The following is a 14602-nucleotide window of genomic DNA, read 5'->3' as shown; positions in this document are numbered from 1 at the left end:
AAAAAAAAAAAAAAGTCAACGACAAAAACAGAATGAATAGATGGGGAACTATGTGTTTATTGTCCTTTTTGAGTTCAAAAAGATGTTTCATCTGTTCAGGTTATGGACAGGTTAGGACACTCTGGTGGGAGGGAAGGGAAGGTGGTGAATACTTTTACTTTTATTGCTTTTTGCTCCTGGATCTTGAAATCATTTATAAATATTAGTGATGTTATCCTAGGTAGCTTCAAAGTATGTGTTGAGGTTATAGAGTACTTTCAAGTGAAGATCATGACTTGACAGTATATGTTTAGTGATTTAAAAGAAACTCAAATTAGATAGGTAAAGTTCACCTTGACTTTGATGTTGGGTTGACAAAGTCTGAAAGTTTTAATCTGTTTCATAAACTTGAAGATAGTATGAAGTTGAAAGAAAGAAAGAAAAAAAGAAAGAAAGAGTGACAGACAGACAGACAGTTACTGGTAGAAAGATAGATGACAAATAGAATGATACAAGTAGAAAGTCAGATGGAGAGAGAGTGTTATTGAACATTCTGTCAATGTAAGTCTATGGGAGTTTTGGGATTTTTGATTGTCCACTATGGGAAAACTGTAAGTCCAATTATTTAGAAAAAATACAGCATGATAATTCAGAAGAGCCTGAAGGGCTTTGCTGAGTTTGGTGGAAGTAGCCTGAAATGTTTAGGTGTTATAACAGTCCAGAATTTTCGATGGATGTCAATGGGAATTTTTGTCAATTTAAGCTTAGCAAATAAGTCATAGCACACTAAGTCAGAACAGGATGAAGGTCTGTGGTGAGTTTGGAGTCTCCAAATAATAATAATAATAATAATAATAATAATAATAATTATTATTATTATTATTATTATTATTATTATTATTATTATTATTATTATTATTATTATTATTATTATTATTAAAGCTGCTGGAAGCAGCATGTTCTGTGCATGTCCAACCACCCAGACCCAGTGAGCCACACATTCACAGACTCGCTACAATTGTTGCCTAAGCAATCACAGAAAAGCAGAGCCATAACTTTAGGCAAAGGGATTCAAGAGCGATTTGTAGTTTCACTCATGATGTATATGTTTTGACCACAGACAGTGGTGGAATTCTCTGACTGTAGAAGGAAAGGTCTAGATGAACAAATGGGCAGCAGGGTGGCCTTGCTGCAGCATTGTTTAGACAGGTGTCAAGACAATGTGAGCCGAAAGCGGTGAAGATTGGACAAAATTTGGAGGAGGAGTAGTAAAAATGGCAGTTAGATGTAAGCATTTTTGTCATGTTATTGTAATTTTTGACCAGTAGGTGGCGTTCTCATGAAATTTGTTGCATAGCCTCAGGTCATGGTCCTGAAGATGCCAACCACGTTTTGTGTCAATGTGCAAAGTTGTTGCTGAGATACAGCCTCAACTCCTGTTTGGCGGCTTCGCCATCAGATTTGTTGGCCCTTTAGGGGCAAACCATTTGGACTATTCAAAATTCTTTTGAGAACTTTTGTGAGGCTTACTCTGAAGATGATATATGCCAAATTTGGTGATGATTGGACAAAACTTTTGTAGGAGGAGAGGCAAAAAAGCTGTTTTTGACAAAATCCAAGAGAAAAATCTCATTATGACGTCATAGGGTGCATTGAACTCATCTCGACTCAAGGAATCCTTTAAACCCGAGGACTTTTAAATTTTGGACACATGGTTCAAACGTTATGACCATAAATTTACTTCCAAATTAGGCCCAAATTTGACCCAATGGTGGCACTAGAACGTTGGCAACACTTGGCCCAAATTTGGTCAGAATGTACCTTAGGCCCTCCCCAATCAGTGTGCCAAATTTCACGACTTTTTACCAGACAGTTACCAGACACCCTAGCCAGAAGAAGAAGAAGAAGAAGAATAAAACATAAAATAACAATAGGGTGCCTATGCACCTTTGGTGATTGGCCCCATAATCATAATCATAATAATAAACTTAAACAGCAGAACAGAATGTTGGCTTTGTCAAGACAACATAATTACAAACCAGGCAGTTCTGCAAGAGTGAGAAGCCACAACATTTTTCCAAATGCTGCTCCTGTCAGTTCCTACACCTGAATGCTTAGATTGACATCGGAGAGAAGAAAGCCACCTGAACACAGGCTAAACACCTTCCCATTCTGCAGCTCACGATTCAAGTTTTGAATATTATGTTATATTGAATATAATATTTTTTTGTTTATTGGTTAGTTTCATTAGTCAAGTCACCTTTATTTATATATTACAGTTTTTATTGACATAATACATCATAAAGCATATTGTATCCTGGATTAAAACCTGCTTACATAAAAAAAATAATAATAGTTACTTGGCACCTAGTATACCAGAAGTAAGCTAAATATACTCAACACTTAGTGTGCTTCTCTTCATGTATACATTAGTATGTTTGTAGTAAACTTACTAATGATGTATTTCTAGTATACTTGAATAAATGTTTTTTTTTTTCTCAATGGCATACAAAGACAGTCTACAGAGATAACAACCCTTTCATATTTTAGTGCACAATACATTGCACAACTGGGACGAGGAGCTCAACATTATTGTTTATTAATGCAAACATAAAAATACAATGGATTTGACAGGCATACTTGCTTCTTGACCTATCGACACTAAAGAGACCTTAACAATAATACAACTTTAAAAATGAGCCACTCAGAGCAGAACTTATCCAAAAGATTTTGTATGTAGCTTGAGTACACATTGCACACTTCTATGTGCACATTAGCCTTATCCTAACACAAAACCCTAATGTTTTTTTAAATAATTTTTGACCAGTTCTGTCTAGGAAACCTTTTTTTTTTTTTTTTTTTTTTTAACAAATTGCTCTGTGCTTTTGGATTACATAGACTAGACTTTTTGTCAGGTTTGTGTTTCCTTTTTACTAACAACATGTTATTTCTGAGTGATCATGATCATCACAACGTCTACTTCTTCTGTAGTATTTTCTCTTGGGTTCTTAAAGGATTCCATCGAAGCATTTCAAATTTATTCTTTGAGAAACTCTTCAGTCCTGATCCTAGTTTAGAGCAAGGCTCACAGTATAATTACTCCCAGTGATACTAAAGTCAGGGGCAATTAACAGCCTCAAAAACTCCAGATCTTTCCAGATCCTTGAAGAATACTGAACCTTCTAAATTTTTTTCACGTGAACATCTCTCTCGGATCCAAAAGAAGCTGTTCAGACCGGCTCTACAGAACTGTTTGTGGGTAGATAGGCAGCTTGTGAATCATCCTGGCTCTGAAGAACTGCCTGTTGATACGTAGGTGGTTCCTCATGGCTGAAGTCCTCAACTGAGATCTCATAGCAGGTCTGCGTGTAAAGTGGAGGAGCTCGGCCGGCCCATTGCATGCCTGTAGGAATGGGAATAATGGTGGGGGCAACCTCGAAGGCATTGTTTCTGACCTGAGATTCCTCATATGATGGTGGATAGAAGTTGGACCTGATGAGCATAAAGCAAAGTTTATACACTGTTAGCCAGTTTTTGATTTTTAATTTCCTAGATTTGACAAAAGTAAAACTGTCTGCTAATAGGCTGGAATAATTTCACTTTATACCACAGGGTTAATCATTACTATCAATCGTCGAAGGGAATATCATTATCATTACTAAACAGGGACTTGCATGAAAGAGGCTCCACATAAACGAATTACAAAACATGTAATTGTTGATATGGTGATGTATTCTGTGATGAGATATTTATTTATCATTTATGAAAGGAGTCTCCACTGCTAGTTGTCTGTGGTTTTCTGGCTTTGTGGTTTCTCAGTAACATCACAAGCTGCAATTTTTGTGTTTTTAAATTAATGAGAGAGGAAACAAGAGTTTGGTTAGGAAAAGAATGTAGCTGTTAAACTGATCAAAATTATGACATGTCATTAATTAATAATAAAAATTGTAATCATTGTTCTGGTATAAAATTAATGAAACACACTGTTTTGCATTGGACTGCATCACACCAGTGCTTCGTTATTTATTTTCCTATAACAGCACATCTTAGTCATGTTTCATTCCATACTTATTATAAGGCCATTAATATTTGTACACAAAAATGCAGATGCTCTGTGCTTAGGATCACTCCTGTCCCATTTTACAAAGTCCATTGAGACAAAACTAATACCAGATAGTGGTATCTGTGTTAACAGTAGTTACACTGATAATGTTGGATTTGTCTTTATGGTTTATTATTTCTCAGCGTATTGTGACATTGCTTCAGTAATGATAATTTCTTGCACAGGCATCATTTTTTTAATATGGTTACTGCAAAAGGTAGCCACTTCTTTCTAAAGATATTATCATGTCTCATCCAATGACTGCAAATCCAATCATTTATTATGGCAAAGCAAGCCTACCTGTCCACAATAAAAACCTGGATATTAGCGTCTCTAGACCTCCTTACTGAGCGTTTCAGCAGCACATTCTTCATTCCGTGACCGAGAGACCACAACACTCCAGCAAAAAGCAGGATGAAGCCCAGGATGATAAATAAGTAAGTGGAGATATCTCTAAGAATCTGCAGTTGTTCACTTTGGATAGATTTGATGTAAGCGCCTGCACAGATGAGGCTCAAGCCAATGGTGGGCAACAAAAGCCGTGCTGCAGACAGCAAGTGTTTCCTTGTATTCATGGTATCACTACAGCTGAGGCGAAGCTTCTAGTGGCACGGCTACTCCCATCTCAATTTGCAGTACTCTGCATTATGGTTTATTAGGAATGGTCTGAAGTTTGACCTGCCTGACGTGTTTGTATGGGAAAAAAGTGAATTAGTGAATTAAGCAACAAGAGGCCACAGCAGCACTGTTCTAGTAGTATTGTTGTGATAAGGCTTGTGTAATCGTCTGCGATAAGGCTTGTGTAAAAACAAGGCTGTGCCTACTTTCGGTAAACTCCAAATTATCTTTGACTCCATGTCAGCAGTGCCTTAATTAAATGGTGGCAAACTGAGTCTGCGAGGTTTGATCACTGATATTTTACTCATGGAAAAACACCACAGATTCAAATCAATTCTGATACAGAACATGTCTAATTTTATGTTGTTTGTATTAATTTTTAATTTTTTAATTTTTAAATGATTTTCTTCTTTTTATTTTTTCCTTTATTTCCTTTATTTTTTCTTGTTTATTTTCCTTTATTTATTCTTCTCTTTCTCTCTTAGGAGTAGCTTTAACAGGGCAAATAAAATGTAACTTTATGTATTGCTAACAACTTCCTTATTGTCCTCCAAAGAGAGGTTAAAAAAAGAAACAAATATTACATTTACAGGCTATTGCAATATTTAGCAGTGTAGTATTTTGTTGTTAATTTACTTGCTGCGTTAGTAAGGTGGGGGGACACCCTGGACGGGGTGCCAACCCATTGCAGGGCACAATCGCACACACACACACACACACACACACACACACACACACACACACCTATTCACTCACTACAGACAATTTAGAGATGCTAATGAGCCTACAACACATGTTTATGGAATGGGGGAGGAAACCGGAGTACCAGGAGAACATGCAAACTCCACGCACAGGGTGGAGGCGGGAAGCGAACCCCCCACCCTGGAGGTGCAAGGCAAACTTGTACTTGTGAAATTTCTAATTTTCTAATTCTAACATTTCTAATTTATGTCTTATACTTTTTCTCAAGTTTATCACGGGTATTTAGTAAATATATAAAGAGGATTTCAAAGAAATGCAGACACAAAACTACAAAACGTCATTATCCATGCTGGCTAAAATACATTTTGTGGATTATTCACTCCAGTATGATACATACAGAAACTTTAAGATGTTCCTGCAAAGTTTGTCTGTGTCCCAGCAGGAAGCAGGGAGCTTTCTCCAGACTAAACACATTGCAAAACATAAATTGGCCCTATATTTTTGAATGAGGTGGTAATCTTGTGAATGAACATGGCCATAAGTTTATGAATGATTTATGAATGATTACAGTTTCTACGTCATTCAGTTGACACTTTGCTTTGGAATGAAGGAGTTGGATGATTTGGAAATTTTATTGTATAAAAGCTGAGCTAGTGATAAGGTTTATAACTTGTATCAAGATGTTGTTATCGGCAAATGGCTGACCCTTTGTTTTATCTTCAGGAGTACAAAGTTGTTTAAGTTCAAAATAAAGACGTGCAAACTAAGTTTTATTAAAATATAACCAACATGAAAAATGACACTTTGTTTGTGGTATATTAGGAATACTGAAAATATGAAATATTGAAATCTAAATAATTGTGGTTTCTCCAAACCACCACAATCAAAGGGCACCATAAGGACAACAGATTCTGTTATGGAAATACTTATAAGATAAGATGTACAGTATATACTGTATGTCAGTAAATCAATACTGAAACTCTTGTTTATGTCAGTTACATTATTATTGGATTATTACAGTGTCTGCATCCACTATAAGTTCACTGTGGAAAAACAACATTGTGGATATGTGCTAAATGTGATACATTTGGACTCATGTCCATGCAACTCTTTAATTCACTATAAACAAATGTGTGATTTGTATTACAATGCTTCTTTGTGTCCAGTTGCCTGTAGATGAAGACTAACTTCAGCTGACAACTGTAGATTAACCTTCACTGAACTTGCATTCTTACAGTAAGGGGTCATGTGCGTACGTCATGTGCAGATTGCATTCAAAGTTAGATTCTTCTGCTCCTGGACCCTGGCACTCATCATCTCAGCAAGTATCAGCGATGAAGAGTGGGTCAAGGCCAAGACGGTAGTGGTGAGGAAACTCTACATTTGTATTATGATAATGTATACTCTTTATTGTTTTCTTTTCAGTTTTATTTGTAAAGCAGCAGCTGTAGAAAAATCTGGATGCAGATGTAGATGCATAATGAACATCCATAGGTAGAAAAACTGAAAAAAAAGGGTATCAAGTCAGTTAGATCTTTATTGTCAGCACAGCCATATACAGTGTGCAGTATAGATTGAGATGAAATAGCGTTTTTCCTGGACCCAAGGTGCAAGATACATGTAGGACATACACAGTGCTGACAGGACATAAATAAAGTGCAACAGGAATAAGAAGCATGTATGGGAAACAGTGGGGGTGAGTACACAGATGGGCAGTAAAGCATAATCACAAAAAAAAATCATTTAACACAACACTAAAACATTACAGTAAACACAGTTTACTGCAACTAGAATAACTTTAGTAAAAAGTGTCAGTGCAGTAATGCTTATAAAAGAAACCTGAGTTGAATGACATTTAAAGTGACAATGCAGTGCTGTAATGAGTCTGTACAATCAAAGTGTCTTAAAAACAGTACATTACAGTGCAGTAAATGGACAAAGTGCAGCGCATCATTATTGATTTAAAGTGTCTGTGCAGTAAGGTGGAGGGTGTTACATGGATCCCAGAGTGGTGTGTGTAGAGAGGGGCAGCACAGTATTCAGGAGTCTGACAGCCTGGAGGTAGCAGCTGTTACCCCGTCTGGCAGTCCACATGAGATTATCCACTGATACACGAGATCTTACTGATTATTCATTCACATTCATTCATCTTCAGATTTAGCCCAGTCAGGGTCATGGTGGATCTGGAGCCTTTCCTGGGAACACTGTGTGTCAATCTGAAATACAACATGGATGGGACACCAGTCAATTGCAGGGCATCATGCACATACACATTCACACACTCATTCACACCTGTGGGGCAATTTAGTTTAGCCAAACCACCTACAAATGTATTTTATGGGAGGGACAGTCACAGAAACATGCACATGCACAGAAACTCCACCCAAGCTCAGTATTATTGTATACTGCATAGTGTATATTATTATTATAGAATTTCAATAAAGTAATTGGAAAATGCCACCTGGAAACCTAGGGAAACCTCACAGGATGACTTCAGTGGACTTATTATGTCTTTCATACATGACTACAAAAGAGCAAAACTCCCAAAATAGTCTACTCCTTTGGGTTATGTATGATCATCACGGTGTTATCCTGCAGTTTAGTGGAAAGCCTGTAGGCGGCAGTAAAGACGTTGTCCTTAAAATAAAGACGAAGAAGAAGAAGAAGACATCAACGCGTATTCGCGCGACGCCGCCGGGTCACTTCCGCTTTCATTGAAACTGTAGCGACTAATCAGTTACAAGCTGTTATTTATTTATTTTTTTATTTTCATCAGGTGGGTTTGTATCTCTTCTCAAATCTGCGGTTTATTATCTTGTATATTAGTGTCAGTTTGTAAATATACAGCGAGTCAGGAAATCGTTATAACCTCCCCCACATTTCTCTCAGGATATGCTAACTGAATTAGCATCATAGCTAACGTTAGCTAGACTCAAGAAACTCAACAGAGGTAAAGTTATAGTTTTAAACAGAGCTGTAGAGGTTAAATAGTTCACCAAAGTTTTAATAAAATAGCGTTTTCATGACACAGTGAGTAATTAAACAGGTTTGTGGTCTAACTTCTGAGGAGACTGATTTTCCGGTAGCACTGCGGTCCAGCTGCCACATCGAGGCATGACACAGAGGCAGTTTTAACCCTTTCATGCTCAGAGTATAAAAAAAAAAAAAAAAAATGGTTGTTTTTATTACTTAAAATCGAATGACATGAATTTTGACTAAACATCACCAATATTAAAAAGCAAATGGATTAACATGAGTAAAAAAAAGGATAAAACATTATATTTTAAATATGATTATATTTCAGTGTTTATAACCTTTTTTTTTTCATAAAATATCATTTTTGAAATGTAGCAATATTCTTGACATGTACAAAATTTCAAAATTGGATGTTCTGTAAAGTGAACACTAAAGTGTTCAGTAGTGTCTGGAACATATCTTTCTATCTATCTATCTATTTAGAAACTTAATATTGAATTTTGTGTAAAAAGTTTGAAACAGTCTAGTGAGCAACCAAAATCACGATAATCTGATTTGCATGTTATGCAAAAAAATTCCAGTAAGTATGGCTGCACAATATATCGAAATTATCGAAATATCACAAATGTAAATATTGCGATTATGCATATCGTAAGGGCTTGCGATAACTAAAAGATTTTAATACTTCAGAAAGTTATGAAAAGTTGCAGATAGCAGAGAATGCTTTCTTTTCCTCAAAAGAACATGAAACCTGTATGTTGGTTATGTCATTTTCAGTTTTTAAATATGTCTGTAAATGTAATTTAAATTGATTTTACACACTTATAGCATTATTTAAAAAGTTATTGCACACTGCATTTTTCTTCAGTATTGTGCAGCTCTACCAGTAGTCAATTATTTGTGTGAATTAATCGACAAATAATTAACTAATTGACTGAGATGTAGCTTGTAAATGACAAAAGCTGTAACATATCATTGGGCTTTGGCTATGAGGAATGTAACATTTTAATATTTCTCCTCTAGGACTAATCTATTGATCATTTCCTGATACAGTAACTAACACTAAACTGTACTAGATCACATAGATTTCTTCATTAATCTTAATTAAACAAACCAAATTTAACAGGTCTAAACTTAACCGGCCTCACTGAGCAATGAATTTGTAGACTCCTACATTGAAAAATATCAAGCCCCTTCCATGAAATGCATTATCAGCCATTTAACATATTCCCCTTTGGCTGTTTTTGTTTTTAATATGTGCATCATCAGTGTGTAGCTAATCTGCACATACTGCTTTGTGCTATGCTTTTAGTTTCTTGAATGAAACTCTTTAGGTTTTGCTCTTTCGACTCCTTTGTTGCTGCTGCCATCGTTTAAAGTTCTGCGATACGTGACGTTTTTCTTCCAGGGTGTTGCAGATGTGTAAGGAAAAAAGAGAGTATGATATTCCCTTGTGTTTTCTATCACTCGCACCTTTAAGGGTCACAAATTTCACATGTACATGGCCTGAAATGACACCTTTTTCTGCATTCAGCTTCTTGGTATTTAAGCACGTTGCAAGTGAAATTAGTCAGTCTGTCTTGTTGTGTGTTCTTTAAACCTTTAAACAGTGTTTGGCCTGAAAACAGTTTTGCGCAAGGTGCCGTGTGGTGCTTTTGTAGCAGAGCTGCAGCTTCACTAGTGTATTACATTCTAGCCAGAAATAGAGGTCTGTTTGCTCTTATATTATTACACATTTCATTAAAAATCCATATTGATAATTTTTTTTAATAGTCGGCACAATCGATTATCTGGACTAATAGTCTACACTTTTAATTCATCTAACAAGTGATTTCCAGGAAAAAAAAGGTTTTTATGAACAGCTTTGTAACTGATGTATGTTTTTTTGGTTTGTTCTCTTCCTTAGTGCATTTTGATTGGAGGTGAACGCTCATCAGAAGATGATTGACGTTAAAGCTTGGGCGGAGTACGTGGTGGAGTGGGCTGCCAAAGACCCCTACGGCTTCCTCACAACCGTCATCCTGGCCTTGACCCCGCTTTTCATCGCCAGCGCTCTGCTTTCTTGGAAACTTGCAAAGATGATCGAGGCCAGGGATCGCGAGCAGAAGAGGAAGCAGAAGCGTCAGGAGAACATAGCGAAAGCCAAGAGAGCCAAAAAGGACTGAACTGAAACAGCTAAGGGATGCAGAGGGATCAATGCATATGTTCCTGTGTGTAAAAAAAACAAACAAACAAAAAAACAAGCCCCACGCTCAGCTGTGCAGAACCCAGAGCAGCTCCTGCAGGGGCTGTGGGTGAAACAGGGCTTCGAGACGGCCTTATCACTACGAGAGTGCACGTCAAGGGGCTGATTAATTGAAATCACTTTTGCAGAACTGCAGTGTTTTTTTTTTTTTTTCTCCTGGAAAATTCATTGCTGTAACATAATTGCACCACTCAGCATTCCAATACTTTTTAATGATGACCTTTTCCAACACAAATCCACTGAAGTTTTTATTATTATTATTGTTATTAAAAAAGCTCTTAACAGCCTGAACTGTCTTAACGTTTGTCCAATCAATGTGGCTCTGCTTTAAGAATTGTGATAGTAGTTTACTGATATTGTGTGAAAATTCACTATGACCATCTGGAATTTGGGCAAGTAACACAACTGCAAATTACACACCACCATTTATTTGTCTAAATTAGGTGCAAATACTTTAGACATATGGAAAAACGTTTAAGGGGACAGTGTTAAAGGAACCCTCCACTCTGAAACATATTAAATACGTTCATATTGAACTATTTGTGATGTGTTTCTTGGTGTTACTTTGTTGGTTGGTGCTGTGTTATTGTTCTTCCCATGAGAAGTTACAACTTTTGTGTTGTGCTGATGTCACAGGTTTCGCTTAGGTTTCACTATTTGCTCCTAAAAACAAAAGAGCTTCTTTTCTCACTCACCATTTTCTAGCAGTGTTCAATATTACATTAATGAGAAGTGTACGACGTAGTAGAGACAGGAAACACTGGACTTTCTGGAGTTCCAGAAAGCTTTGCAGCTATATGACACAGATGTGCCGAGTTACAGGAGAAACGAGATAGTGACCAACAAGGTGACGAGCATGACGGCATTGATGGTGGTATTAGCCTGAACGTTGAATCTGATCTGTTTGAGCAGAGTGTACAGATGAGGAGATGAGACAGCTGGACAGACTAAAGCGCTGCTGCATCACTCTCTTTAGGAAGAGACAAATTCCCTCTTGCACCACTAAGCAGTCAAACGGCATTGTGGGTAATGTAGCAAACTGACAGCCAAAGTGAAAATACACCAAAACATCAATAAAAAAAAAGTTTAAACCAAAAAAGCGAATTACAAAATAAACACTGGATGCACGTTATTATGTTACGTTTATAATTACATTAATTATAAAGATTAATAGAGGCTTTCAGGGTTTTTTTTCTCTCTGCGTTCAGTTAGGAAAGGGGTCAAATGCATCTTGGAGACAAATCTGATGACTTTCAGAGGTGGTCAGAGACACACCTGGCTATGTGACATGTAACATGAATGATATGAATGATAATGTGCCACCAAAACCAGGATAAATAAAGTGTTTAAATTGAATCGGGCCTCATTTGTACAGTGCTTTGTGTATAAACACCTGCCTAAAGAATAACTGTAAATCTAAAATGTTCCTTAACCCTGACATACTAAGATAGCCAAGACAAGGTTTACGATCTCTCTCTCTCAGAAAACACACAAAAGAAAATTACCTGAGCAAAATAATTCATAATTCTTATTGAAATAAATAAAACAGAGTCCAATGAATGTAACAAAATATTAGAGAAATTTGTGCACAGAGGATGTAACTTAAGTTACAGTTTCCAATCTACTAGTAAAGGAATACATTTTGCACTACATTTATTTAGATCTTCATAAAAGCTGGAAAGATCCACTGAAAACACAGCAACATTTTTACCCATTCAGTGAAGCTCTAAACTTGTCCATTGAAAGTCCGGGACTCGAATGACAATAACAAAAAATATGTGACAGTGTTATTTTTTTGGAGGAGCCCAGGATCCAGGCTGGAACGTGTTCGCACTGCTCACAGGATCCTCACTGATTTCTGACTGCCCAAACTGTGTGGCAGCAGCGTGACCTTTGACCTGAGTCTGCACCGGCCGTGCAACTAGTCCCTCTGCATACTCTCTGGCTTGCAGTTCTCTGTCCTTCTCTTCAGCCTCCTGAGCTTTGATTTTGATTTGTTCTCTGTAAACTTCATTCTTTAGCAACTCCTAGGTAGAAGAAATAAATTGAATCAAATATGATGGTTTAGTACAAGTTAGCAGTGTATACAGATTTATACCAGTTTTTAAAAAGGTGGGAAAGGGGTTTTGTAAAAGGGGAAAGCGAGGTTTTGAATGGATCAGATTTGAACTGAATACCTCGATAGTAGGAGGATCCTTGCGTCGTCCTCTAATCCAAGCTGCATGAAACAAACAAACAAAAAATCTCTATACATCTGATATAAAAAAAACATATTCAAAACCTGATATTTAATATTTTAATGCCTCATTTATTTCAGACTACTACACTGGTGAAAACAACGTGTCTCTCCACGGAAGAATTATAAATATGGTTACATTTTTTGTCAGAGCATTACCACTAAGCTAAGAGAATAATTTACCTTCATTCTGTCCTAGATGAGATATATAATTTTATATAAGGGTAAGTCAAATGAAAACTTTTATTTATTATTATTTTTTTTTATTTTGCATTGTTTACTGCAAATAGGTGTCTCAAAAGTGTATCATTTTTTGACATAATCTCCATTTCATTCAGTGCAAGTGTTCCAGCACTTAATGACTGTCCAGATTCCCCCGGAAAAAAAAATCAATTCTACAGTAATAAATTCACATTACCTTCCCATTCAGAGGGAATGCTTCCTTCGAGGTACTCAAACTCTGTGGGATTGGACGCCTCAACAAACCGCCGAGCCCGAACAACCCGGCCTTAAATTGACCAAGAGAAACAGAACACACATGATTAATTAGAGTACGGAAAAATAACTCAATGCCCTACACGACATTACTCCTGAATTGTGTTCTGGCACCTATATTCATTGGCTGTTTAATCAGGTACTACTATACCTAGTGTATAGCTCACATTCTCCTGTTGTTGTGGATGGTTCCACATGGACACTCTAAAGATATTCCCCAAAAACTAAACATTTATGCCCAAATTTCACCCTTTCTCCATTTCATTGCATTTCACCTGGATCCTGTAGATCTGTTCGCAAGAACTGCTGCTGTAATCATGAAGACAGTCCTGTGCTCATCACAGGACTCTAATCACAATATTCTCATACTGAACATCCTTTCAACAGACTTAGAAATGGAAGAGTAATGATTTATAAACCCAGAACCCAGGACGGGTTCTCTGAGTCCAGTTTCTCCCTCTTGTTGTCTCAGAGAGTTGCTCATTATTAATCTAAATCCACATCCGGATTTCTGTAAAGCTGCTTTGTGGCCAATGTTTGTAGGTGTACCTAATAAACTGACAACTGGGGTGTATGCAACCTTCATTATGCTATCATTCTCCATCAAAACCAGATGTTATACATGTATACTATATATATTATTGCAGTTATTGCAGTGATGCAGAATAATACACAGAACATATAGAGAAAATGAAGAGCATGTATTTCCCTGAAGTACACATGCTGACTAGTTCTACATCAAACCATGCTAATGATTCAGTCAAATGTCAAGGACAACAAACTATTCCAGTTAGACTATCACATGCAGTTTCTCACATGAAGCTTTAATAACAATACCTATAAACAGACTGTACATCTTTAATCCTGTTAGCACACATCTGGAGGATTGGAGAAGCTAGGTCAAAGTTTCCAGAAATGGAGCTGGAGTGACTTTAGCTTACCTGTCCATGTCTTCTGCTCGGGTATGTAGTAGTATTTATTTCCTAAATGATCTGTTCCGACATGTTCTTTCATTACACCAAAAGTCCTCCTTAGCAGAGACGCAAAACGACTCATTATAACAAATATTATAAGCGCTAATGTGGTAATACTGAACTCTCACACACAAGCACAGCCGCTATCATGGAGGCTCTGGAGTCGATTCCCAAAAGAGTCGATTCACCGATTGCAGAGTCGATTCCAAAGCTTTGTGATTTTTACTTTTCCACGCAAACTGGATAAAACCAATGTCGCAAAAAAAAAAAAAAAA

At 36.9% G+C, this 14602-nt stretch overlaps 3 protein-coding genes across 5 annotated transcripts; 1 reads left to right on the top strand and 2 right to left on the bottom strand.

Annotated features, from left to right (window-relative positions):
* Positions 1 to 2159: 2159 nt before the first annotated feature.
* On the bottom strand, positions 2160 to 4692 carry LOC113535261 (transmembrane protein 252). The gene is made up of 2 exons (XM_026928502.3): positions 4382 to 4692; positions 2160 to 3471 (listed from the first exon to the last, which is right to left on the bottom strand). Exons 1-2 carry the CDS (start codon positions 4654 to 4656, stop codon positions 3210 to 3212), a joined length of 537 nt encoding a protein of 178 aa, XP_026784303.1. The 5' UTR covers positions 4657 to 4692; the 3' UTR covers positions 2160 to 3209.
* A 3360-nt stretch (positions 4693 to 8052) lies between these two features.
* On the top strand, positions 8053 to 10583 carry smim15 (small integral membrane protein 15). 3 transcript variants are annotated; one of them, XM_034306975.2, is made up of 2 exons: positions 8053 to 8177; positions 10284 to 10583. In XM_034306975.2, the coding sequence occupies exon 2, from the start codon at positions 10318 to 10320 to the stop codon at positions 10540 to 10542; it is 225 nt and encodes a 74-aa protein (XP_034162866.1). In that variant the 5' UTR covers positions 8053 to 8177; positions 10284 to 10317; the 3' UTR covers positions 10543 to 10583. The 3 variants fall into 3 exon arrangements, with proteins under 3 accessions (XP_034162866.1, XP_053092444.1, XP_053092445.1); XM_053236469.1 differs by lacking the exon at positions 8053 to 8177 and adding an exon at positions 8212 to 8351; XM_053236470.1 differs by lacking the exon at positions 8053 to 8177 and adding an exon at positions 8775 to 10085.
* Positions 10584 to 10716: 133 nt separating this feature from the next.
* ndufaf2 (NADH:ubiquinone oxidoreductase complex assembly factor 2) lies at positions 10717 to 14515 on the bottom strand. Its single transcript, XM_026928361.3, has 4 exons — positions 14295 to 14515; positions 13277 to 13366; positions 12800 to 12840; positions 10717 to 12649 (listed from the first exon to the last, which is right to left on the bottom strand). The coding sequence occupies exons 1-4, from the start codon at positions 14407 to 14409 to the stop codon at positions 12410 to 12412; spliced, it is 486 nt and encodes a 161-aa protein (XP_026784162.2). The 5' UTR covers positions 14410 to 14515; the 3' UTR covers positions 10717 to 12409.
* Between the last annotated feature and the right edge of the window lie 87 nt (positions 14516 to 14602).

This window comes from Pangasianodon hypophthalmus, chromosome 8 (assembly GCF_027358585.1).
Source record: "Pangasianodon hypophthalmus isolate fPanHyp1 chromosome 8, fPanHyp1.pri, whole genome shotgun sequence".
NCBI lineage: Eukaryota > Metazoa > Chordata > Actinopteri > Siluriformes > Pangasiidae > Pangasianodon > Pangasianodon hypophthalmus.
Note: the sequence above shows the minus strand (reverse complement) of the source record. Positions and strands in the feature narration are given on the sequence as shown.